Source organism: Aulonocara sp. 'chitande type north' Nkhata Bay, linkage group LG4 (assembly GCF_057382095.1).
Source record: "Aulonocara sp. 'chitande type north' Nkhata Bay isolate Kocher_YH1m ecotype deep benthic linkage group LG4, A_spYH_male_GT1.1, whole genome shotgun sequence".
NCBI lineage: Eukaryota > Metazoa > Chordata > Actinopteri > Cichliformes > Cichlidae > Aulonocara > Aulonocara sp. 'chitande type north' Nkhata Bay.
The window spans coordinates 32,427,198-32,454,973 of record NC_141347.1 but is presented as its reverse complement, the minus strand read 5'-3'; the positions used below and the strand labels follow the sequence as shown (position 1 = coordinate 32,454,973).

Below are 27,776 nucleotides of genomic sequence, written 5' to 3'. Positions count from 1 at the left end.
TTGTGTGACAGGGTCTGGCCACCAATTCAAGCTGACCACACATGCGCTCTCACAAAAACAGAAACACAGTTTGATCAAACAAAAGGGTGCTGGGGAGAGATCTTCGCTCTCTAATCAGAAAATAACTTTAGATTGGCAGGTGGAGCAGGTACAGATACAAAGAAAGATTAGTATATTAAAAACATTGCTGAGTGTATTGGAAGTGTGCACAACAAAAGCCTGTGAAATCATTTGAGACTGGGGTCAAATGATTTCACAGGGTCAGTTGTGTGGAGAGAATCTAAGAGCTGTTGTCACTGCTCTTTCAATCACAGTTTAGGGCAGTAGTTATATAACAAAGGGCATAACATTATTCATGAACTCATCCTAAATAGGAATATTTATTATAAAATGTGCTTAATCAGTAACGAAAATTAAAGTATGATGAAAAAGTTCATATTACCCAGATTGGAGAAAATACATTTTCAACTAAGTATGTTAAATTCAGTTTAAATTAAATTTTATTTATACAGCACAAAATCACAACAGTTGCCTCACGGTGCTTTCTATTTTAAGGTAGACCCTACAATAATACATACAGAGAAAAACCCAACAATCATATGACCCCCTATGAGCAAGCACTTTGGTGACAGTGGGAAGAAAAAACTCCCTTTTAACAGGAAGAAACCTCCGACAGAACCAGGCTCAGGGAGGGGCGGGGCCATCTGCTACAACCGGTTGGGAAGAGAGAAGGAAAACAGGATGAAAGACATGCTGTGGAAGAGGGCCAGACATTAATAACAAGTACGATTCAATGCAGAGAGGTCTATTAACTAGTGCTGTCAGCGTTAATCCCGTTAAAATGACCTTAACGCCAAAACCGCATTAACGCGACAAATCTCCATTAGCAAGTTAGCGCAGCTCGCCCTGTGCGTGGGGCTGCACGGCAGTTAGCTTGTTAATGCATTAGCGCCATGCAGCCCCACGCACGGGGCGAGCTGCGCTAACTTGCTAATGGAGATTTGTCGCGTTAATGCGGTTTTGGCGTTAAGGTCATTTTAACGAGATTAACGCTGACAGCACTACTATTAACACATAGTGAGTGAGAAAGGTGACTGAAGAAGAAATAATGCATCATGGGAATCCCCCAGCAGCCTACACCTATTGCAGCATAACTAAGGGAGGATTCAGGGTCACCTGATTCAGCCCTAACTACATGCTTTAGCAAAAAGGAAAGTTTTAAGCCTAATTTTAAAAGTAGAGATAGTGTCTGTTTCCCGAATCCAAACTGGAAGCTGGTGCCATAGAAGAGGGACCTGAAAACTGAAGGCTCTGCCTCCCATTCTACTATTACTCTAGGAACAACAAGCAAGCCTGCAGTGCTCCCCGGGCGCCCAATGGCTGCCCACTGCTTCACTGAGTGAATGGGTTAAATGCAGAGAGGAATTTCCCCACGGGGATCAATAAAGTACTCAATAAAGTACTCTTTTACAGTGAAGTGCTCTAATAGTGTGATATGGTACTATAAGGTATCTTACCTTATAGTACCTTATGGTACTATAAAGATGAGATGGCACCTGATTATTTAAGACCCAGGCTTTTCATTATATATGCCATTAAATATTAATCTATAACACTTCATCTCAAAGCAGGAGCTTTTAATAGATAGATAGATAGATAGATAGATAGATAGATAGATAGATAGATAGATAGATAGATAGATAGATAGATAGATAGATAGATAGATAGATAGATAGATAGATAGATAGATAGATAGACAGACAGACAGACAGACAGACAGACAGACAGACAGACAGACAGACAGACAGACAGACAGACATCTATTGCCTTTCAATAGAAAGAAGAAAAACACTTCTCAATGAAACGGTTAAGACTTGGAGATGTTCACTGTGTCTGGTTATTAGATGTCTTGCTGTTTCCAAAGACAGATGGATGGCAGAGATGAGTGGGGTCAGGTGGTGAGATGTGGGGAGGAAGGGAGTTGGTGAGTAAAGCCTTTTAATCTGAACTCTGAGGACTAACAGAGTCTGCATTGCAAAACCATTATCATCCATTACCTTGACAACCACAGAGCTGGCTACCTCAGACCACCTCAGCTGATCTTTTTGAAGAAGATGTGATTTATGGAAATGCGATTTTGACCAAGTGCCCATTTCCTTCTGCAATAATATATCCCTCATGTCAAGAACAGAGTATTTTGGCATGACAATAATATTATTAAAAACAGAGCTGAAAAAGACACAAAAGTACTAAAGGTTTAGGGAAATACTGCTGAAAAAACTATGAGTAATATTGGTTTTATGTTGCTGACAAGATACAGTAAATAACTCTAAGTAATTTTAATGAGAAAAGCTACGGTAACTGTGTAGCAAGTTTCTTTCTTTTCTCTATCTCCTCTTTCTGTGTTCATGTCTTTCTCCTCAGGTGTTCCCTTCTCACTATCTTTAATTTATATTTTATATATTTCATATAAGTCTTTTGTATCCATGTTTGGTCATGCAAGTTTTTGTTCTTCACCTTTGTTTGATTTTGCCACCTGTGCTTTATCCCTAATGAGCCTTCTGGGTTTATAGAAACCTCACTCTTCCTTCTGTTCTTTGTTCTGGTGTCGTTTGTGTAATCCTCAGTGTGTGTCCTGCTCTTGTGTCCTCATGTTTCCTGGCATTTCCTACTTCTTTGGACTTTTTGTATCACATTTGGAACCTTGATCAACCTCTATAAAGGCTTGCCTTTTGTTTAGTTCTACATTTGGGCTCTGCACCCCCCCCCCCCCCCCCCAAAAACAAACAAACAAACAAACAGTTGCAACATGGTAAAAAAAAAAAAAAGTACCAGTATTTGGTTAAATTCCAGAAAAAATATCAATTCTGTTTTTGTTTGGTGTTGGAAAGATCAGACTGGCAGTAGCACATTAACTTGCTGAAGGTAGTAAAAACCACAACAGCAGTGGTTCATAAAGGATTTCTTTGTTACTAGGCCATAAAATCACAGGGACTGTAGACCAATCATAGTGCCTTTATTCAGTGGGAGACAGTGAATAAAGGCCCTAGGACTTTACTATTTGGCCTCTGAGTGTTGTTGCTAGTAAAGAAGAAAAACAACAACGCACTGTCTTGAATTCTAATTGGTATCTCTTAATGCAGGTTAAACAAGATGGCACACTGTAAGTCTGGCAGAGATTTGTTGATTAAAAAGGCTCCATCTCTAAGGATTAATAGCATGCTTGCATCATTAAGGTGACAGTAATTGTTTCGCCCCTCTGAATTTTTCCGGCAATCACCACCGTTGCCCCAGTTCTGGTCACTGAGGTAATATGACCTGATGATTAAACATCCACGCAGAAAGAGAGTAAAAGTGGTGCTGCAGACCTCTCCTTCTCTTTGCTCCCTGCTGCAAGAGTTTTATGAAGGGCTAAGTCAAACAGCTGATTCATAGATCCAGCACAAGAAGACCATCTCATCTGCAGGACTTACAAAAAGAAGGGGTGTGGGGCAGAATCTTAAAACTGAAATGATCTCAGGCCAAGGTAAAACTGCAGCCAGCTAGGTTTGACTGCTCTGGCATTTTGCGTCCAGAAACCCCAGTGTGAACCTCTCAGCTACCATTCTTCAACCTGGCTGATGTCTGAATGTACATGGCCACATACCAAACTGAATCCTGACCAACAAGCTGGAAATACAACTATCTCAGCCCCACCTTCATCACTACATCAAGGACAGACAGGGTTTAAATTAAGGGATAGGCCTTAATCAAAGCTAGGTGCTTTGGGTTTTAAAAAAAAAAGTGTTACACCCACAAAATGATGTCCTGCAACAAATTAAACAAGATGAATTTAACCTTTCTGCATTAATCCTTGTGAACATGAGACTTGCATCCCCCAACGACTATGCAGGTGGGGAGAGTGCTTGATTGTGTCCCTCACACCCCTGCTGCACTTGTTTGGTCAGGACAAATTATACTTTTTAGTGACTTTGCATAATTCCCTGCATAGTTGAGCCAACTCAGACACTGATATTGTTAGGAATATTAAAAAACAACAACATAATTTAATGCAGATTTTATTTATGCCTAAAACTAGGCGTATTTCTTGTCTGTAAACTGATCCTCATGGTGCAGTATAGTTTTCATTTTACTCCTTGTCCTTCTTGAGAGAAATTATTGTACATGAGATTACTATGAACCTACCATATCTTTACATTTACCTGGTGTGCAGGGCTCTTGGCTGATTAACTGAGACTTGTGGAGGGAAAATAAGTAGATTTAATTTTCTGCCATTATACAAAAATGGTTCTTTCCTTTATATAAAAACATCCTGTTATAAGTTAAATATTAAAAACATAAAATTCTTAAACCTACTTCCAATTTTCCCTACTAGTCACATATAATACAGGGGCACTGAGCTCCTTTAATTTATATGCTTAATTAAATCCCATCTAAGGAGTGTGTGGAGTGTGTGGAGCGTGCCTGTCTGTCTGAATCTCCTACTTGCTTCATTCAGCTTCAACGGTGGGAAGGTTTTCATACTTTGATTATTTCCATAACACTCCCCCCCCCAAAAAAGAGGACTAATTGGGGAAAATAAATGAAAACACCTGTTCTTGTGCAATAAACAAAGGATCTGAGCACTCTCCCACTGCTGGTACTGACTGTAGGCTGGTGCCGATGGAGACTTGACAGTTAAAAACACAGCTGAATGCTTGGGTTCTACTGAAGCTGCAAGGCCTTATGGGAAAAGGGTTTTAATGAAAATCAGGGGGGCTTAACTGGGACAGACTGAACAGCAATATGACTCAGCACCACTAGGTCCAAACAGAGCGTAGCCACAAAGAAGACGTCAGAGAGACGGGGTTTAGAGCCCAAGCTCCAGTCTGCCTGTCAGCAGGAATGCTGGGGGCCCAAATACACACAAGATAGCTCTGCTTACCCTACACATCACATAATGAGGATGGCACTCAGATAACAACCCAAGCTTCACTTGATTATACTCAGGTCAGAAAATCATTAACATGTCAGAATTTACAGCCTCATTAAAGACAAGAAAGAGAGGGCACGCTAGAGTTTTTGTTGGATAAGCGTTAACATCATCAGCTCACAGTAATAATCCTAACCTTCAGATATTTAGAGGCCTCGTTCTCCATGTTTAACAAGTTGCAAATACTAGTTACTAAGTTATCTAGCAGACAGAGATGTCATTAGTTTAGCAAAGTATTTTGATAGGATGAGAATACTACAGGATGTGCTTTGACAAACAGTTTTGAACCAATTAAAATCAATGATAATGGTTTCCTTATGGATAATCTATGCAGCACATTTGTGGTAAAATGATTAGTTGAAACAAAAGAAAAGAAAGCTGTCATTTACCCTAAAATCTCACTCTACACTATAATCCCATTCTCAAAAAAAAGTGAAAAGACAATAAAAACAAAGCCTCTCAAAAGTAAGGGAATGTCTATATGACACCAGTTCACGAAAAAAAAAAGACCCTTTGTTCGATACAGTCTGTTTATCCATCTCACAGGCGGACACGGCCTGTAGAAATCTCTTCTTCCTGTGTCTGCCTCCTGCTTTCCCTCATGAGAGGAATGAAAGAGCCAAACGAGAGGAAGAAACAGAGCGAGGGAGGGAGAGAAAAGAAAAACGAGCGCATCAATCAAGTAGCTTCTTATTGCCAACAATGAGCTCAGTCTCCTGTGTCCCTTCATTTACAGGACTCACTGGGTTTGGACAGGCTCGTCCTCCCACGCATATAAATACACTGATAACAATTAGACAACATATTTAAAAACTATTTATTTGTTTTTGAGACAGGGAAGGACATATATACAGTATATATTTATATATAACATACTATTCTTTTCTTGCTGTAAAATAAATTTGATACATTAGACTTTGCACTGCAAGTCTTGTCATGATACATATAATACATTTACATATATTGATTTCTACCAGCTAGTCTGTATTCATTTGATCATCCTAGGGTCCTTAATTTCTTTAAAACTGCATCACTTAAAACACATTTTAGCTGCCTTTAGCATGTAGCAGCCCCATAGAAATAGTTTTCTATTACAGTTACGGCAGTAGCAAGCTTATTGCCCAGAAAAATCATTTAATACTGGACTCGTCTGAACCCTGGGATAAACAAAGTCGTCGTCTGGGTTGAACAGCGAACTCTGACATTCAGCGCTGGCTCTGATCCTGTTTGTCTTTGGCTCACACACCACTTAATTATGCTTTAATAACACTGAGTTCACAGAAAAATATTCCTAGAAATTTCTTTTGTAAGTTAAACCCCTAAAGGTTTCATTCATGTGTCTCCTAGATGAGTCAAAACAGTATGGCCAATCATGCAAATTTTCCATAACCTGTCAGGTAATACTGCCTTCAAAATGTATAGCTAAGGATGTGTGGAAACATTTTTCTGCACTGGAACAAAAACCAGGCAGCCTGAGTTCGTTTTCCATCCATTTTTCATTTATAAACCCCATTTCTGAAATGTCTGCAAAACCAGTTGCTTTCAATGAGTCACTTTTAACAAAACTAAGTCCTCAAAGTATCATTAGCTTTGACAGAGTCTGAATATAAAAAATATATTTAAACATATATACCTATAAACATCTAACTGGAGTGGACATGGGGATATAAATACAAGTGAAAGAATTTTCACATTTGAAGTTAAACAAACCAAAACATCACAAACATTCCTTTTATAGAAAAGTGCATCTGATTTAAATTGATCTTTACGCTAAAGCTTCTCAGTCAGGGAGGTCTGGGCCAGACACACGTGAACACGAAGAAGGCCCATCACATTAAGGCCTTTAGTTTGACTTTTCAAACAATAAAAAGCGTCATCTGATTTACTTTTATACATACAAGGTTAGTTTATCTACTCCTGCTCTGAGCTACAGCAGGAGGATGTCTGACAGAAAAATTAGTTACTACGAGGTGAAGTTCCACCCTAAACATCCCTTAAACTGTTTATTACATTATTCAGCTCAGTCCCCAGACTGTATTGAAACGCACTGATTTTCTGAATTTACCTGAATGCATTAAGACGGCCTGAAAGAGTAGATATTGTTCTTCTACCTGAAAACTAACTGTTAGAAAAATCTCTCTTAGATCAGGCTAAGCACCTGCATTGCTCCTGTTTGCACCTCTCACACATGAAAACTAGTTTCAAGTGAAAGAGCGAAGCATGTCAAAAAAACAAAACACCTGGCAATCGTTGAAAAGTTTGCTTCAGAAATGTAGTTTCTCAAAATTAAACTTGAGTAAAAAACTAACTAATTTAAACTAATTGGTCAAGTTGGGAGTAACGTGCGTTTCTTACTTTAGCCGCACACGACAACTCTTTGGCAGTTAAAGTCTTGATTTCTACTTCATGTTTTAAAAAGATTTTTCTTATATATTCTGTTCAAAGACTGCAGGATGACTATTTTCCAGATAAACTAATGTTAGATCCATTCAAATGCAATAAACAGAAAAACAAATGACCCTCATAGTTGTGGAGGATCATCGTCTATTCAAGATAATATCGTCAGGCTTTGTGTATTTGTGTCCTATCATGATGTTATCCAAATTTCCTATCTTCCCTTTTACCAAGATAACTAAACCATCCTAAAACATCTTAATTTTAAAGGGGTAAAAACTGAAAAAGTGCATCACAAATAGCTTAAAAAAGAGAGATTTCTTTGTCTCAGAAAGATGGAGATGGACAAGATGGGGAAAACAGAACAGCGATCCTGTCCATTTAGCGACACTGTGGTTCAGCTTACACTTTTGGCTCACTGTAGCTTTAAAATGAGCCTAAGCTGCATGTTTAGATTTAAATACTTAAGGATATCTGGTATTTCTCATAACTGCACAAGTGAACGTAAACATGGGAGCTGATGCAACTGGTGCTTGAGCCTTAACTACATCATTCTGCCTTTGGAGTGCATCATTTGGTGTGTGTGACTGTGTGAGCTTGAATCTATCAAGCTACTTAATCTGTGTTTTGTTCCCCCCTTGTGGAGACTCTTGTAAGAGCACATACTGGCATTTCTAAGGCTTCGTGTTGACTGCCATGGTCAGTGTTGTTTGTGTTCTTTGGATGTGCTTGTGAGAAATCTTCTTTGAAGTATCTGAGTCCTGGAAGAAGCTCAGTGCCCTTAACACTGACATCTCAGTCATCTCTATGTCTGGATTTCTGGGATCTTAAGGAAGCTGCACATGCTGCTGAGGCTACTCTGTGGTTCAGTTCAGAAACCACGCAGGTCTCAACACAGTATCTGGGAGAAAGGGTGTCTGAGCAGCTCCTCAGCACTGGGCCTGTGTTTGGCTTCCACAAAAATGCTGCGGATGAAGTCCCGTGCCTGGTCGGACGTGTGCGAGGGCAGAAGCGGGTTGGTGGGCTGGGTGGCAATCTTGAATATCGCTGCCATGGCCTCATATTCAGCCCACGGTGGCTTTTCTGTCAGCATTTCGACCACTGTGCAACCAAGACTCCTACAAAAGACATACACAATGAATGTAACTTTAATATGACTTACAGTGGAGTCTCAAAACAAGTTGAAACAAATACCACATTTTTTCTGTGCGACTCACTCCTAAAGCCTTACAGGAATGTGTTTGGTGGAAACTTCGACACACACTGTCTGCAGATGGCCTCTGCCACCTATCTGGGAGCATTACTCTCCTTCCAGCACAAACTGAAAACCTGGAACATACCAACTTCTGTAATGACCTGTTTGACTGGCCTTCAGCCAATCACATCACTCGCCTGGTGGGTCACCACCCAATTAGACTGCATGAGGGAATGTGGTCTGCTGTGTGTGGGAGTGTAGTAGAAAGTGGGTTTCATACAGCAGGCTCCTCACTCAGTGTTTTCTTTTGAGAGAACATTGTTACTCCTGCTTACCAAGTAATAGCCTGGTATTTTCACACGTCTCAGCCTCCCCATTCCCTCATTGTGTGATCCTAATTTCATCTTCAAGTGTTTCTGCCCAATAAACTTAGCAGTTTGTTACTTCAATCAAGGTGCTTCATGTGTTTGTTTCACTCTCACACAAGTTTCCAGCACCAATCGCAACAACAAACACCCGATTATTAGTGAATAAAGACTGCTGGTGATCTCATTCACTACTGCAGCTACTGCAGGAGCATATCTTAGCTGTCACTGGGACAGAGGGGGTACATCCTGGACAAGTTGCCAGTCTACTGAAGGATTTGGGTAAAGATACATCTGTATGTAAAATAAGATTTCCGTGACCTGACAACATTAAACCTTGCTTTTTTTACTCTATGTTTAATGTGTAAGTTGATTTGTTAACTGAGAGACACAAAAAACTGAAGTAGAGAATGCTTCATGTATGGATGTTGCTGTAAAGAAGCAGTGTACCAAAAGAATAAAGCAAGGAGGCATAAAAAGATGTACTCAAAGTGCAGTCCTTGAGTAAATGCACAGATTAAGAATATAGTTCTTGTAGTTTTAGTCATTATTTTGTGCCCCATCTAACGCATCCATGTCAACACCAAAACCTGTACCACCATCATGCATTTGTATCAGTTCCATAGTTTCTACTAAGCCTCTCTCTCTTTCTAGCAAATAAACTGTATGTCAGCAAGCCTTTTGAAACGGTGCAGAGGTCAACTTCAGTTTAACACACCGCCTTGATCAACTTGGACAAAACTAAACTGAAGTGGATCTTTTGGTCTTACCAGACATCAGCTTTCCTTCCGTAGCCCTCTCCACTGATCACCTCCGGACTCATCCAGTAGGGGGTGCCGGTTACAGAGCGTATGCCGGTGCCAGACATGCAGATGGTCTGGAGCCTTTTGCTGGCACCAAAATCTCCAAGCTTCACGTTTCCCGCTGAATCCCGCAGGATGTTGGCACCTGAAAGCCACAGTTGATATGAAACATGCAAAATATTACATGTCAATAATCATCATCCACACGCAGTAAGAACCAAGCATCTCATTATAAAATACTAAACGTTTTCTTTCTGCAGAGCATGATGTTTCAGTATCTGCAGTTTAACAGGAATACCTTTGATGTCCCTGTGTACAATCATGTTGCTGTGCAGATAGGACATGCCTTCCAGTATCTGCCTTGTGTACTTGCGGGTGACATTTTCTGTCAGGGCCCCATAGGCCTTCAGCTGATCTTTGACAGAACCCTGACAGGAAGAAATCACAGGTTTTACATGGTAACGCCTTAAAACAACAGCTTAACAAGTCAGAGATAGTGAATGCAATAAAGAGTAAAGACAATGAGCTAAGAAATCAAGTTAAAAAGCTGAAGATGACAGAAGAATGAAAAGGAAACAAACATGTGTTTCTCAGCCAGTTATTCAATAACAAACAACTGCATATGAGTAAAGAAAAACATTATTTTACTTTCCCCGCTTAAGTAAAATCACACATTGTCACTTTCTGTCACTAGTTTCTAGAATAGTTAAAAAACAAAAAACTGCCCAGTTACTGTGAGCTACAGTGGTCAAATCGCTTTACTGAATAAAAAAATATGTTTATATTGTCAACACAGCAATGCAAAACATTAACTCGTGGACATTTGTGTCTTTGTTGCCCTCGTGCGACTGGTTTCAGTCCTACATGCAATGGAAATGAACACACAGCCTGCGATTGAGCAAATGATTATCATGAAAATAATCACTGCTCTGCCTGAATCTGTAAAATGAGAGCTGCTGAGACTCACCCCCGGCATGTACTCCATGAAAATAGTGAGAGTTTTCTCATTGTGATCCCTCAAACAACCGTAGTACTGAACAATGCGCTCGTGATGTAGGTTTTTCAGCAGCTGGATTTCGCACTCTAAAGCGCTGACCTCCTGCACAGAACAGTGAACACAGGGAAAATTAAAAACTGAAGAAAGGGCAACAAATAACAGAAAATCTATAATTTTTCAACATCTTTGCATTTTTATGGATTTGCAAATTGCACAATGTGGATTTCAGCTACAGCTAATTCCCGCCCCAGACCCTGTTATATCAGTTAGCATTACACAGTCATCATAAACAAATGCAGCCATAAACAAATGCTACTTTTTCTTTACTGCATGTGAAGTCAAGCCAAAAGTGGAAACTAATGCAGGGAGTCAATAAAAGCCAACAGCACAGTTCCCTAAAAGTAGTTCCTGTGTTTACTTCAGAGAATTAGGCCACAGCAGAGAGAGAGAGACAGAGAGAAAGGAAGAGTAGGAACTCAGAGGGACACAAACTAATCCCCAGGTCCCAGCACTGAAGCTGCTTTAACAGAAGCAAATACTGAATCACATTTGCTACAAGCAGGAGGTGGGAGTGGGAGTGTGAAGGGGTAACAAGAGGTCAATGCAATGCTGACCCATTGCCCCTCCGTCACCACTGCAATATCTGGCTGCTCTCAGATACAGGAAGTGACAGTGCGTGTTTTCTCTGTGGCAGACAGGAAAAGAAATTAAAATGGGGAAGAGGGGGGTTGATGGTGGAAGGACAACTTCTACGATGCATTCCACTTTTAGTTTGTAGATTTTCCTTCCAGCAGGCTTTTATTTTTGTCTCGGGGGATAAAATAAAATTGGAAGCTTGAATCCAGAGCCGTAGCTAAACTGTGGATGTTGGTTGATTTATTAATCCCATGCTCAGCTATTCCTGCTAACAATCTACATTCCAGCATAATGACCCGAACAGATTATCGTATGAAGTCACACTTGGCACATTTTCAGCTGGACATTGGTCCCGACTCATGACTTGTCAGTAATGTGCAACCTTGAGTTTGACATAAAAAAAAAACAAGAAGAAAAAAACGATTTCATCATTCATGAGATATACAGTAAAAAGAGGATGTGATGTAACCTTCTGACAAACAATTTTAATGTACAAGCAAAAGCAAAAGTTTGCAAATATACAACATGTGAGCATGACAAGAAAGTCACCGTGGAAATAAGAGTACCAGGGAGAGAAATAGTGAGAACACCCACACACGTGAAAAAAAAAAAATTCTGCTTATGAAGGTATGCATAACCATCCGTGTCAATGAATATCTCCTAGCTCCTCACCTTACTGGTCTCAGGACTGTCAGGATCAAACTGGACTTGCTTGGCAGCCAGCTCTCTCCCAGTATCTACATCATAACACAGGTAAACCTGACCAAACGCGCCCTGGCCCAGAAGCTTCCCTCGGCGCCACGTCACCGGAGCACTGGGCGCTGAAAACAAACAGACAAAAAACAAAAAACAAAACATTTGTTGGTTGTTGTTTTATGTATCCATTCATTCTCTTCCACTTATCCTTTTCAGGGTCGCACGGGGCTGGAGCCTTTCCCAGCTGTCTTAGGGCGAGAGGCAGCGTACACCCTGAACAGGTCGCCAATCTGTCGCAGGGTTAACACATATACACACCTCATACTCACATTCACACCTATGGGCAATTTAGATTTTCCAGTTAACCTATCCCCACTAACTGCATGTCTTTGGACTGTGGGAGGAAGCCGGAGTACTCAGAGAGAACCCACACAAACACGGGAAGAACATGCAAACTAAACAGACAGAAAGACGCCAGCCTAATGGTGGAATTGATCTCAGGACTGTTACACAACTTCCTTAAATGGTCATTTCCAGTTACAATTTCAAATCCAGTCTTTAAGGCAGACTTGGCTCCAAGTACCCGGAGTTAAAATTGTCATTTGACCGAACTTCCTGTCAAATTTAGTTACAAGTTTCATTTACCGACACTATAATTTTGCTCCCGTGGGTGATTTTATGAAGAGGATGAAATCAAATGGTTTTTTCTTTATGATGCAGTATAACAGGAACTATCATGATTGAGATAAGCTTCAGCTGAAAAAAAATAATTAGCGCTGTTGACTCATTTATTCACCTCTGTCACAAGCACTGCGTATGAAGTTTTTTATTAAAAAGTTGTGTTTTACTCACACTTATGGGGAACAGAACGATCCTGGGGGCGTAGCCTGCCTTGTGCGTCGACCTGCTGCCAGCTGCCCAGACTCTCCTCACTGCCGTTGAGTGACCGTCTTGAGGGCACTAGAGTGAAAAGGTTCCCCTGAGGGCGACGAATCCGTGGAAACGTTCGGCGACCTTGAGGAGAACAGGAAAGAGTGCGGCTGATTCTAATATAACATTGTGAATGGTGAGACTAAGGAAGGCTATACTACAGATGGAGGCAGTAGGAAAAAATTTTTACCTACTTGAAAAATGCTACATATATAGTAGATATCATTAATCTCACCTTCACTGTTGTCCTTATAAGGGAGGGACACAAGGTACCTTCGAGGAAAGGTGCCTCCCTTCCCTGCAACCCTGTCATACACATGATTCTCCCGATCTGAAAACAAACACCCAGAGTGTCATAGCTCAGCAGGAAGCTGCAGTTGAACAACAGTTTAGTTAGCTGCACGGTGTCACGTACCATTAAATTTAGCTTCTTTGATACTCTATTTTGTAGCTTGTACTTACAAAAAATGCTGTTCATGTAAGCTTGCAGTCAGTTTACATTATCACTGACAAGAAAACACTGATTAACAAAAGTAGATAACAGATAAATTATTATTAAATGATTATATTGTGTATAATATAATCTTTACCCAACATGTCTTCAGGGCTTTAAAGACATACTAAGGTATTGACTGAATGCACACATTGTATGTCTTATTACATGAGTGCTGTAATCATCTTTCTATATAGGTAATGGAGATACTTGGCTTGGCTGTTACCTGAGCACTCTTGACGATTATCAGGGTAACTCTTGGCTCTGTGCATGCGAGACTTCCTCAGTGAGGGGCTGTGAAAGAGGAGCGGGAAGGATGAAGACTGAGGTATGTTCAGAAGCCTTCCCATAATGAGCTAAGCATTTCATCAGCAAAACATTGCATTTATTTTATTTTCCAAATACCAGTAGTTGAAATGTAATGGAGAAGCTCCTGGTAGGAGGCATCAGTGTTAGTTTTACATTTAGCAGGCAGAGCCTGTTTGTCACCTGTCTGAGTTGCTGTCCAGAGACTGGCAGCTTCCAGAAATTGAGTTCTCTGCACTGCTCCAGGGATCCAGCACCTGCACAGGGCACAATGGAAAATTCAGAGTGTCCGTTTTTATGCGCGTGTGGTTTGCGTACACACAGGACTATGTTTTTGAAAACTTTCATTTTCTGTAGAACAGCTGCACTGGAAAATGGAGATGAGCAAATCTGGGGAATTCACCGAGCACTTAGTTCAGCTTTTTATTCCCAAACTTAATTTGAACTTCTTAGGAACATGTTTACAAAATCTCATCATGTCAGCCTCACAGCCCATTAAAAACCAAAGTCGGAAAAGATCTTAATTGAATCTCATAGGTAAACAAATCTTAAAAGTCGTAATCACAAAGACACAAGATCCATATGATTTTTATTATAAGTTTTCTTTTCCCCCATTATGAATAAAGAGATGGCTCACGCATTGATCGCTGGTTTCTGGGATGAACTCTCCCTCACTGTTTATGCTGGTGTATGAACCTTGGCGGGCAATCCTCTGCTGGCGTTCAGGGACGTAGCCAGGAGGTGGGGAACTACGCCCTGTGTTCTGAGAACCTGGAATCAGTCAGAAATGATGTGTATTAGCAAGTTACATGTTTGCCTGATTTTAAAAATTGTTAGGCTCTGTTCCTCTCAACTGAAACTAATTTTTATTTTCCTGTACACATGAAAGTCGGACATGTTGCTGTTGAGACTACAGTCAAAAAACTCGAGGACACATCCATGTTGTAATTTTGGGGGTTTTCTTCTTGCTGACCAACAAAGATAAGGCAACAATGAGAACTAGTTTCAGCATTTAAACTTGTTATGATGCAAAGCTCTCAAGCCTTCTAGGAGCTACTTTGACCCCTCCTCTTCTAGAGGGGGAAAAAAAAAAAATCCTAAAACAGACCACTGGTCCGCCACACTAATAGCATTCTGTAATCTGATTGGCTGCTGTCCAGCAGGCATCGTCTAGTGATGGTGAACAGGAAAAGGAAGAGGACCCATTGCAACAAGGGGAAGCAAAAGACACACCAGTACAAGAGAGTAAAATAAGACAGGCAAGGAAATCAAGGCACAACAAAAATATCCATAACTGATAATTCAGTAACTCTCAGGAGATATAATCCAGTTCAAGTCAATCAGATCTCTTTTTTTCTCAAATGAGTAAAATTGTGAAGAACTTTAAATAGACCAGAAATCACAGTATTTACCAGTTGATAGGTGACGCCCCCTGGGCTCGGAGCTTTGGTACACTGTGCTCACATCTCCAGTGGAGTGGGAGGATTTGATCCTCACCTGCTTACATGGCACGTGGTGGGAAGGAGAGGACGCCTGTAGTTTGGGAAAAGATAGGAGAACAGAAGATGTGAACAATGCTTTAACACATTTAACAATTTCCTCATGTCATCAAACCAGTTAGTGTCGGTAAATCAGGAACTTGGGTATTTCAGAACATGGCGCTGTGGTGGAGAAATGGTAGTGATGCAACTGTATGCTGTAAATGCACGCCCCTGTGTGTGTGTGTGTGTGTGTGTGTGTGTGTGTGTGTGTGTGTGTGTGTCTTACATTGCTGTGCTCCTGAGTGAGAAGCAGTATCCTGATGCTCTTCATGTTGGAGCTCCGGTCTAGTAAGTCGATTGCCTTGTCAAGGTCATCCTGTCCTCGCAGAGGAATGGACAACTGCCAAGAAACCAGACAACAAAAAGAACACACACATTCAAAATGACATGGAAACAAATTCTTGCCAACATTTACAAGCATACACAGGCTGCTGTTCAAACGTAAAATGCACGAACATTAAATCAACACAGAAAACAGACATGCAGGAAGGCACAATCGGGCGAATGAGAATTGGAAAGTTGATAACGGATGATCCATTACTCATGTTTCCATTTACCAAATTACTTGCCCTTCCTCAAAAGAGGATTTACAACTACTATTTAAGAACATAACATCTTAAGATTTAAAGTACAATTTCCTGCATCTTTTACTTGACTCTGAACATGTCTCGACTCAACGATCCGTCAAATTCTTGAGGAAGGAGCAGCTGTGGGTGGGTGGTTGGGTGAAGGGGGCGGGGGGGGGGGGGGCACAGTATAACACTTTACCTCATTGTTCATATAATGCAGGTCTAGCTGCTGGCCAAAGACCGTCTTGACTTTCTGCTGAATTTCCTCAAACTGTACAGGTCGTCCAAAGACCAGGATCCTGCAAAAAGAAAAGCAGCAATGAATCATCCAGACAAAGGAATTATGAAAGATTTACACCAGTTGGTAAAGAAACTGCATTAAATTACGTGCACACATGCAAACAAAATACACAAGCTGATGTTTTGAGTGTGTGCAGATTTTTCTATGTACACCTTGCATATTTGTGGTTTATGTTGGCAGTCGCTGGCTAACCACAGTCCTTTCCCCTTCTCTTCTCCAGCTCACATACCAGTCTGAATGAAGTGTGTGTCAGACTGTGAGAAGTGCTCTTTCATGAACTGGAACATGTGACAACAGCTGCATGCCTAAGTGAATGTGTTTATGTCTCCTCCATAAGTTATTAGTCCCTCTCACTTGCATATGAACGTATACTACTGGAAAGCACGATAGCCACACATTCACAACATGCATGTTAATGCAAACCACGCCAAACTCACCTCCTCTCTCCTGAGAACTCAAACTTTATCCTGACGTCGTCCTGAAAGAAAGCAGAAATAGCAAGCTCAAAGAGTGCTAATACAGTAATGTACAAAAGTCTCAAGTAACTTCTCATTTCTTTATATTTTGCTTTCCAGGAGCCAGATTTTCTGGCAATTTTTTAAAAAGTGAGCAGTGGTTTGCTAATCTTAATGCAAGTCTTTAAAAGATTTTCTTTTGGAGATTGACTGCTTTTTCACTCATTATTTAGACCAGTTGTCGTTGTACCTGAACCTTTTCAGAGAAATGTTGTTTTACTCAAAGTTGTATCTACACATAACTAACAACTTAGGAAAGAACCTATTTTAAATTGCGTCTTCTGATTCTTTGTTACTAGCGGCCCGGTGGAAAAGCACATAATTATTTCTTGTTTCTTTACTGAATCTATGTAAAATGCCAATGAGAACAAAGTTTAAGCCCTAAACAGTATTCTTACACCAGTAAGATGATTCGCGAAGAGCTATATGCTGCACACTTGGCATATCTTATGCAGTGTGTCCTTAAAATTTTAAGGAAACTAGACAAGCAGAACAAAAATTAGGTGGCAAAGATTCGGATGAGTCATGTCTTTAAGAAATAAGAAAAAGAAATCAAATTTAGACCTGACACAGGCCTTTGCATTTTGTCCTCCAATTGATCCATCTACTGTTCACTGAACCCTGATCAGAAATGGTCTTAGTGAATAGCTGTCAAGAAACCATTCTTAAGGAAGGGAAACAGGGAGAAAAGCCTGAGGTGTGCCAGACTCCACGAGAACTGGAGTGAAAATCAGTGGCAACAGGTCTTACAGAGTGATCAATACAAATTCCAAATTTTTGGTTCAAATCGTCAGTACGTGCGTCAAATGACGTCAGAAAAAAGGGCCAAGAATGAGTGTCTACAGCCATCTGTAAACCACAATTAAGGCTCTGTCTGGTTTGGGGCTGCAGCCAGTGGTGTTGGGAATCTTGTCAAAACTGATGGAATTATGCATGAAAAAACATACTGTCAGATTTTGATCCACCATGCAATACCATCTAGAAAGTGTGTGATAATATCCCCAAACACACTTCCAAAGCATATAGGTATAGAAAAAACACAATGAAACTCCAGCAGTCATGGATTGGCCTCCTCAAATGATAGATCGTATTATTACTGAAGTGGCGTGGAATCAGACAGAAGGCAACAAAAGGCAGCCAACATCCTAAGAATGTCCCTCAAGACGTCTGTAAAATTATTGCTGAAGATTAATTAAGTAAATTACAAGAAGGCTTGCCTAAGAGAGTTCAGGCTGCACTGAGGAGTAGTGGTGATCATACCAATTAGACTTCACCTGTGGGTCTCACACAAAGCCGAGCCAATGTGTACCTCTTTCATTTCTTAGAGAACTTGCACTCGTAACAACTGCAAATAAAGTTACCGAGATTACATGGATAGCCAAGCAGAGAGAGAATTTCTTGTTATAATTCTACAGGAAACAAACTTATTCACCTTCTTGTAGAGTTACATGAGGAGATTGCTTCCTGACTGACCATCAGAAAACATGAAGCTACAGCCAGGATCCGACTGGAAACGGAGAGATCAGCTAACATGGTCCTGTCCAAAGGTAACAAACTGCACCTACCACCAGCTCTAAATCTTACCAACTAAGTTATTTCCCATTGCTTTCATTTGGACAAAAAAACAAAAAAAACAAAGTGTAATACTGGAAATTGAGGACAAAACTACAGCTTAGGATTCAGGATGCTGACCATTAACCCATGAACAGCAACAACCCGGGTCAAATTTAACTTGGATGTATTTTTCTCTTTTAAATATTGTCATATCACTACTATTACTATCCCCCACAATTTGCATTATTATATCCCGGGCAAAGATTCTTCAAACAGCCCACGTAAAACTGTGAAATGAGGAAGAATTTGTTTCTACTACTTGTGAACTTTTCCATTCTACCTTTGGACAAAACTAGGGTCCTTGCTCCCTAGTGTCCAATTTCTTTTGTAAACTTGTCAGGTGCTCACATAAGCTTTATATATACACACACACACACTGTACAGATAAAAGTGAAGTATGTATATCAATCTTTAGATGCAACTTTTGCAGGAATGGGAACGAGTTTTATTTCCCAGAACGTTGCTTTGGGCAAACACCAAGATTAAATTTTAGGTGGGCCAAGTGCCACTTTTTCTTTTTTCTTTTTTAGAAAAGCTAAAAAATTATTTGACAAATTGGTGGTGACTTTGGAAATTCATGTAATTTTGCTAAAACTATGTACCATGTGCATCAGGAGAAATACTAAAAGCATCAAAAAATTTTGTCAAATAGTCCTGGACACTTACACTGAGCTCTATTAAAGAAGTTTTCTCTAATAAAAATTCTTTGCTTGACACATTTGTCCCCCCTGATCTCTAGACTCGGGGTTTTAAATTGAATTATAGAACAATTTATGTTTATTATGTTATGATTATGTTTATTAAACTCATTTCTCACTACATGACTTAGAGAAAATATAGTCCTTCAAAACACAACATTACAACGGATTCATTTAAGACACAACAACTGAGGAAGCAGCTTATGAAGACAAACAAATTTATAGGGTTTAACCTTTGTTTAGACCTGTTTCTAAAGGGTCTTGCCTAATAAATGACAACTTTATGTCTTCAGAACTACATTGCAAAACTCACCTTATGTGTTTTTAGACTCACAAAATCTTGATGTTGTGTATTCATATTGGATCAGCATGTTTTGTTTTTGATTTGTAAGATTTTAAGTTCTTCAGTTTCATTAATTTTCTGAAATTTTAGATAATTAATTCTTACTTTATAGCCAAATTGCGATGGACTGATGCTGTACCTGTCTGTTGGCCTGTGCTGGTGTTTTGGGTTTACCGCTGTCATGAGACAACACAGGCTGCCGCCGCGTCATCTGGAGAGCAACGAGGTCCTTCATTATAGAGTGGAGAGCCTGCCTCTCATCTACAGGGGAAAATAGGTTGGCAAAAAGCAGACAATTAGACAGTGGATTAACAAATGAGTGGTGTGAGCACGGCACAAAGTGAAAGACATATGAGCTCTGCACTAAAAGGTGTGAAAAGACAATCAGTCATCTTTAATTGCAGCTTTATTGAAACTATCCTGTGACTGAGTATTGGAGGCTTGAAAGAAGTACTTTGTTTTTGATAGCCTTATTCCCACATTTGATCTCAGGGCAAGTTCTGTCTTGTCTGGAAAAGCTCACGAAAGAAAAATATTCCCCTTGTATAGCTTGGACAGACATCATACAGCCCTGGGGCTGAACCAGACCCCTATCTCCAGAATGCTGAAAACCAGTCCTCTTCACCTGACTGTCTGGAGAAGCAAGTCGCACCAGCTATGCCCTCGGGGATGGTGATTGGTGTGTTTGTGTCTGTTTTTAATGTTGTTTAGAAAACTATACTCTAAGACTTACTCATTGTGGCGTTGTTTGTGATCGAGGTCTACAAACCAGTCTTCGGAAACTTGCAGGGTTGCCTCTGCTGTGCCAACCAACTCCCAGAGCCTTTAGTGGTAAACACAGAAATCAATTAGTTATGAGAATAAAGCGTGCAATAATTGAGGTAAGAACAGATAAGACAAAGGGCATCATTAAAAACTTGCACTACCTTACTGGTAAATGTTATTGGAGACAATAGAAAAAAAAAAGGAATCGCAGAATAAGACCAGAACGCTGGCATGACAAAGAACTTGTTATATTGTACCCGTCTTATATGAAATTACAGTAATGAAATTACACATTAGTGTTTAATGTGTTTCAGAGAATCTCTTTTTCATTTACAACACAAATCTCTTCTCATTCCTTGCAGGCACGTAACTGAACCCTGCAGACCACAGACCTAAAGAGTTTTTCTGACTGCAAGGCTAGGCGAATGAGAAAGTGTGCAGTGCATGTGAGAATGTGTATTGTGAGTTTGCCCATGAGAAAGAATGACAGTTGGAAACGGCTGAAATTCAAGCTGCCCTGGCAGTGATTATTCTGGCTTTGTTCATATGGGAAAAATGTTCTTTGTGAGGAGTTTTCTGCTGTTTCAAGTAACTACCAGCTTTAAACAGCCTCCTTTGCACGAGCTGCAAAACTCAAAGTTGGTTGTGTCATAACTCCATTGTTGATGTTAACAAGGCAATATTATCAGCCCTGCTCAAGGCGTCAACAGCATTATAAACTGAGGCATTTCCTTCAATGGAGAGGGTTTCCCTCATATTTGTACCAATAAACCATGGAATTTAAACTAATTCGGCAAAGGCAAATACAAAGCACTTTAGAGTTTCTTGAGACTTTGAGGTCTCAACACAAACTTCGTTTTCACAAATGCCCCAAATAATGAGTAAATATTGTTCAGTCAACCAGATACAAGTGACTCACTGCCAGCAACTACAGTTTAAAACAGCTGTTCCCCCAGAAATGCACCGACTTGTTTCTCACCCAGTTCTGATACCTCAATGTAATATCTGGTGATATTATGTAGAAACTGTGTACCACACAGCACCCTTAGGAAGATGTTTATGACCAGAAACTTGAACCCACACTTGACACATGCTTTATTTTTCTTGAAATATACTGCAGCAAATCAATCCCTCTACACAAATTCTATCATTAGCTGCTGAGTAAGTCTTGAAAACTAAGGACTGGTTTGATTTAGAATATAGCTGTGACTAAAAAAAACCCCAGTCAAAGAAGGTCAGACAAGAAGCTGAACAGTGTCTGAGTCTGGAGCCAACAGCAGAGGCTGTCCGTCTGTATTCTGTAGTCAAAGGCTGTCTTAAAGGAAAACAAGAACTCGAGAAACTCTACTGTACATGAAATAAGCAGCATCGGCACCTGAGGCAACTCATTGACTTTGTGGCTTTCTGGGTAATAATCACCCACAGGAATGCAGGGCATGTCCGTCTGTGGTCGCCGGAGCGTTGCCACATTGCTTTCAAGCTTATGCTACTCTCAAGTTGCCCTGCCAACGGTGAAGGTGCCAAATAGTTTTGTCCTGCAGTCCTTGAACTTGTTTATAGCATCTAATTCCAAAGTAAATAACACTGAATTTATGCAGCGTGTATTTCTCACTGCTGCATTAGTGTACAGACACTTGAGGTAACATAGAGCAATTACCTCATGCATTACCTAAAAAAATGTGTGAGAAAGAGAACAGTCAACACAGTATTTAGAAACAAAACCTCAACTCAAGTGGTCCTTATGGTCAACAGCACAACAACAAGCTTCTCTGTCAAGTCCCCAAGCTACCCTCATCTCTCTCTTGCTTCTCCTGATTTTAATTACCTCCCAAGTGGAATTCGGGGAATTCAGTGGAGAGTAAAGCTGCACTGTACCAGTCCAGTCAGCTGTGCCTGCTTTATTTTCCTTGTATCGCATTTCCAGGACTAGCAGGATTTACATGGATTTTCCTCCACCCTCTCTTCTCTGTCTGCTTTAAGAGGTGTTTAGTCTGAGGCTGTTTTTCTCAGCCACAGTCCCCTGTCTCAAGCCCGTGATGCATTAGGACTGAGGGCTTCGCAGCAAAATCCCATGGCCTGATGTCTGTCCTGTTTCAGGTGCACATGTGCTTTTCATTTAGTGCAACCCACCACATTTAAATATTGCAATCTCAACAAAGAGCTTGTGCTTGTGTTGGCTACGTGAAGTCTTAGAACGTCCTCTGTAGTGTTTTCACACATGGAAATACACTGAAAGTCAAAGCTTATGTACAATGTACATCAAAATGTTCATTGTGCATGTTAATATGAAAACCACCGAAAAAGATTTAAAGACAGAAAGCTGGCACCTTCTGTTGCATTCATGGATAGGCTTGCAAAAGTGTTGTGAATAAAGACAACTTTGTTTTAAAGCTAATATACTACTGTATATTAGCTTTAAAACAAAGTTGTCTTAGTAGCAGGAGTTGGCAATCAAAGTCAGATGTATCCAGCAAATGGGCCCATTGCTTACTCCTCAATACAAATGTGACAAAAATTAAACTCTAACCAGGATGGCGTGGGGAATAGCCTATAGTGAGCTCTGTTCTAGGTTCATAGTTGCATTTAAACCTAGCCTTTCAAAGCATCCTCTAATATGTCTCCTCTCAATACTTCATCATGCAAAATATTGCAGTTAGTAAGCAATTGCATCACTCATTATCAATTCTCTCTTTTCCTTTAAATAGTAACATGAAGTCATTCAAGGTTAGTTTTCAACAGTAGTTGTTAAGAAAACAAACTTACATCTGCAGATACACAAACGTTACTGTGTATCTGGAAGTTCTGACACAGAAGTCCTGACTTATCGTCCATAAAACAGATTTATGCTTTTATATGCCCATAACTAATCTGGCCCAAAGACTTCCCGTATTGACTTAAGTTAAGATAAACTCTGTCACACTTAAATTTAGACCTTTGAATATTGTCAAACGACTATACTTGAGTGTAGGTGTTCATTGCCATCTCAGACTTCACTGACACACTCTCTTTCCTGTGCTGCTCTGGAATTCAGATCAATAAAAATAACTGCACAGTGGAGCTTTGGGTACAAGTTATTAATTTAGCTGTTGAGTTGATTTTTGTTCAGTTGTTTTATTTAATTTTACCTGCAGAAGGGGGTATGCTGCAAAATAGTACAGCCACCCCCCCCCCTTCCATGAATTGCCACCTTATCATGATGGAGGGGTTTGTGTGCACACATGATCCCAGGAGCTATGTTGTTGAGTGCTATTTGCCCCTGGTATGGTCTCCCAAAGCAAATTGGTCCTGTTTGAGGGGCCAAACTAAGAGTGATTCACAAGATGAAGGAAAAACAAACAAACAAACAAAAAGGGGCATGGATACCCTGGGATAGGGTTACTGGGGTCCCACCCTGGAGTCAATCGCTGGTTGGGGGTTAAGTTTGGGAGGAAGGGGGCAATCCACAGCAGTGATTTGGTCAGGCGGATTGACTTTGTGATTGTTTTTGTTATCAGACCATCTGCCTGTTGCAGTTTGTGTTGGACACTCAGGTAAAGAGATGAGCAGAGCTGTAAACTGATCACCACCTGGCTATAAGTTAAAACAGGTGGTGGTAGAAGATGCTGGACAGACTTGGCGTACCCCAAACGTATAGTGAAAAACACGGGTCTGAGAGTCTGGGGAGGCAATGAAGCAAGACTTTCGGTCTCACTTGGCAATTATGGCAAACTGTCAGGTGACTCAGGAAGGGGAAGCAGCTTCCTGCTCACGCTGTTTACAATGGGGATGGGGTTCTGCTGACCTCAATAGAGGATATAGTCACTTCTCAAGCCCACTGATACACCTTCTGCAGTAGAAGCAAAGTCTGGGGACAAGGAGGGGTGACTGGCCCATTACTGTGACTGATTTTGAAGTAGTCAAAAGCTCTTTAGTGGTCGAGCCCCTGGGGTGGATTAAATTTGCCCCGAGTTCCTTAAGACTCTGAACTTGTGGCTGTCTCGTTTGACATGCTTCTGCAGCATCACTTGGAAGTTTAGGATGATGCTTCTGGCCCTTTGTTGCAGATTCTGTTCATAACTTTTATGGACAGAATTTTTAAGGCATAGCCACATGGCAGAGGGCTTCAGCTTTGGCAACCTCAGGATCACGTCTCCGCTCTTTGCAGATGATGTGGTTTTTCCGTACTAATCAGGCAGTGATCTCCAGCGTAACATGGGTTGGTTTGCAAGCAAGTGTTAAGTAGCTGGAATGAGAACCAGCACCTCCAGGTTTGAATCCATGAACCTCAGCCAGAAAAGGGTGGATTGCTGACTCCAAGCCAGGGACGAGTTACTGCCTGATGCTCTCCCTTATTGAAAAGATGAGGAGCTCAGTGATTTGGGAGGGACTCACATCAGAGACACTACTCTACTATTGATAAAAGCCAGTTGAGGCGGTTTGGGCATCTAACTAGAATTCCTCCAAGTCCTGTGCTAGGAAGGTTTTTTTGAGCCAAACTGGGAGAAGGCTCCAGGGTAGAAAAAGCACACACTGGAGAGATAATGTCTTGGCTGACTTGGAAATGTCTCAGCAGTCCCCCAGATGAGATGGAGTGCCCACGCAACCCGAACCGGATAGATACAGAAAATGGAACAGAATGGAATGACACACATGCTTGAGGAAGATAAGCTATTAAATTTTGTAAGCACAGCTGTTATATATTCACTATGGAATATGAATTTAATTTTTTTTCTCAATTAAAAAGGTGGAAAGCTGAATGGCATTTTCAACCCTGACTGATTAAGACAAGAGACCACACACAAATCATTTTAGAAAATACTACAACTACAATCAATATTCATTTTCAATTCCCTCCAGCTTTTTATACCGTCAATTTCTTAGACTTTATTCAACTAATTCAGCAAAACAAATAATTTCCAGGACATAGCCTATTCAATAATAATAATAACAATAACAACAATAATAATAATAAACCCGACCCACGTAAATAATTAGAAAAGTTTACATTTCTGTTTTTGGCAGACAGATATAAAAAATATTTCAAATATATACATTTTTTCCCTGTCGCATGAACACAGCGCATAATTTACACCTGTCACTACTCTCAGGTATAGCTCACAACCCTCACCTGTAGAGTCGGCAGGTCAGATCAGGTCAGGTCAGGTCAGGACCGAGGTTCTCCCGCGTACAGCCGACTGGTCACCGTAGTCTAGAGGCAGGAATGACGCAGTAGGTCCAGCTGTTGTTAACGTCCATTAGTGTCCTCGGTCAGACCAACACACCAAAGAGTGTGAGTGACTGTAAAGGTGCCATCGGCGGGGCTGACCCCCCCAGGTACCGGGGCTTGTCTTCTTTAACGGAAAGTTAGATCACACACACAAACCGATTCTTTCCAGGTTGTAAAAACAAGCACGGTCACAAGAGGCAGCTGTAAGCCTCACAGAGAAAATGTTCCGATGGGAAAACCTACATCAAACAGCTCCAGCTGTGGCCCAGAGGCAAACTTTTGCGCCGTTGTAGCCTCGGATCCTTGGAAAACTTAAATTTCCAAAACATCTTTAGAAGTCACACTAAAAATCGATGAATTTAGAAATGTATTCAGAGCCGTGTCCCATTACAGTGTTAAATACGAACAAAAGCTGCCAAACCAAAGTGTAACAGTAACCGTATGGCCTGTATGAAATCCATTTGTGGGTAGCAGCTCGCCAGAGGAAAGACCGTACGATTTCCGTGATTCTGATGGCCTCTCTTCCTGCTAAGTTTGCAGATTTTCCTCGACCGTGGTTCCAGGTTTAAATCCACAATATTCTAGGCAGAAGATGTTTTTTATTCTCATTGTTGCATTGAACATAACTGCATCGCATTGCAACGTGATTGATGATATAACATAATCGGGGAAGAATACACGAAGGCCTATCTGGCCTATAAAAATGTGCAGATTAATTTAATTGAGATAGCACCGTTCTGGGTTCAGACTTAAAAATAACAGACTATTGGGACATTGGCAGAAAAAAGTACTACATTTGAGTTTATTATATACTTTAACCAGATGCGTTATGTCATGCGAAGCCAAGTAAGATAAAGTCCATCGATGTTTAAACTTCGCAGGGCTGCAGACTCTAAAATTGTAGATCCTGGAGTATTCATATAAACAGCAAAGTGATATTTAAAAAATAAACAAAAAAACGTACATTAGACGAGCTCGGTCTGTTTTTAGCGACAGTAACAAAGATGTCGTTTGTTGAAAGGAACCAGCGGTCGTCCACAACTTTTCCGAACCAAAACAAAGCAAGAAATAATCTTCAGCTGAATACGTCAAACTTCCTGACAGAAAAAATATCGCCACCGGAACCAGCTTTTATGCTTCCAAGAAGTCAAGAAAACGGCTCGAAAAGGTTGTATCCATGTTTCCCAGATGCTTCACTGTCCGGCATCCAAACGCAAGTAATAACGATGATTTAATCCCGGGGGGATTTCTGACTCCTAAACTATCTAAATTAGAGCCGAGCAGCCGCGGGGACGCGCTGTTACTCGGTGGAAGTCTTCTTTCTGGAGCGCGCACAATATTATTGGAGGGGCGGACCAGCTGTGACGTCGTGAAGCGTTTGCTGCCGTGAAAAAGAGTTGGGAAATCCGAAATTCACAGCTTTTAATTTAACAGTCCTCATCCGTCTAAGAAGTCATCCAATGTTTCCTTTAAGATTGAACAATAACGTGCATTCCCTGATTGAATTTAAATGACACGTTAGAATAATCTAACGTGAAGTATTTGAAGTCAAGTATTTTCATTTTATTTTTGTTTCAGCAGTACTGGACCTGGAGCGAGTGGAATACTTATGTAAAAAGGTCAACGGGTTGTACTTTATTATATCATAGGATTATTGTTGCATGTATTTGAAACATTTATTGCGTAGTGTAATGCAACAATTATACAATATATGCAATTTATCTAAAAGAAGCAGAAACACGCTCGCGCGCGGGCGCACACACACACACACACACACACACACACACACACACACACACACACACACACACACACACACACACACACCAGTCAAAGGTTTGGACACACACAATCCATCACTCTCCTTCTTGGTCAAATAGCCCTTACCGACCTGGAGGTGTGTTTGGGGTCATTTTCCTGTTGAAAAATAACTAACTAAATGCAAACCGGATGGGATGGCATGTCGCTGCAAGATGCTGTGGTAGCCATGCTGGTTCAGTGTGTCTTCAATTTTGAATAGATCCCCAACAGTGTTACCAGCAAAGTCCCCCCACACCATCATATTGCCTTCACAGTGGGGACCATGCATGTAGAGACCATCCGTTCACCTTTTCTGCGTTGCACAAAGACACTGTGGGTGGAACCAAAGATCTCAAATTTAGACTCATCAGACCAAAGCACAGATTTCCACTGGTCTAATGTCCATTCCTTGTCTTTCTTGGCCCAAACAAATCTCTTTGTTTGTCGATTTTCCTTAGTAGTGGTTTCTTAGCAGCTAAGTGACCATAAAGCCCTGATTTGCACGGTCTCCTCTAAACAGTTGATGGAGAGATCTGTCTGCTGCTGGAACTCTGTGTGGCATTTATCTGGTCTGTAATCTGAGGTGCTGTTAACTTGTGATTTCTGAGGCTGGTGACTCGGATGAATTTATTCTCAG

The 27,776-nt window shown here is 40.7% G+C and overlaps 1 protein-coding gene across 1 annotated transcript; it reads right to left on the bottom strand.

Moving 5' to 3' along the window:
- Nucleotides 1–5,783: 5,783 nt before the first annotated feature.
- On the bottom strand, nt 5,784–26,647 carry map3k3 (mitogen-activated protein kinase kinase kinase 3). The gene is made up of 17 exons (XM_086289965.1): nt 25,241–26,647; nt 20,102–20,191; nt 19,508–19,629; nt 16,636–16,676; nt 16,097–16,196; nt 15,555–15,668; nt 15,200–15,320; nt 14,425–14,558; nt 13,971–14,044; nt 13,708–13,775; nt 13,224–13,319; nt 12,911–13,072; nt 12,035–12,183; nt 10,697–10,828; nt 10,028–10,157; nt 9,697–9,874; nt 5,784–8,484 (listed from the first exon to the last, which is right to left on the bottom strand). The coding sequence occupies exons 2-17, from the start codon at nt 20,103–20,105 to the stop codon at nt 8,256–8,258; spliced, it is 1,854 nt and encodes a 617-aa protein (XP_086146091.1). The 5' UTR covers nt 20,106–20,191; nt 25,241–26,647; the 3' UTR covers nt 5,784–8,255.
- Nucleotides 26,648–27,776: the final 1,129 nt, after the last annotated feature.

What these genes read in the sequence shown, in the direction of transcription:
- map3k3 (XM_086289965.1), bottom strand. An exon ending in CTGGACAGCAACTCAGACAG is followed by an intron (nt 13,776 to 13,970) that starts GTGACAAACAGG and finishes CCTCTTTCACAG; the next exon opens with CCCCTCACTGAGGAAGTCTC. An exon ending in TTATAAGGACAACAGTGAAG is followed by an intron (nt 13,073 to 13,223) that starts GTGAGATTAATG and finishes GTTCTCCTCAAG; the next exon opens with GTCGCCGAACGTTTCCACGG.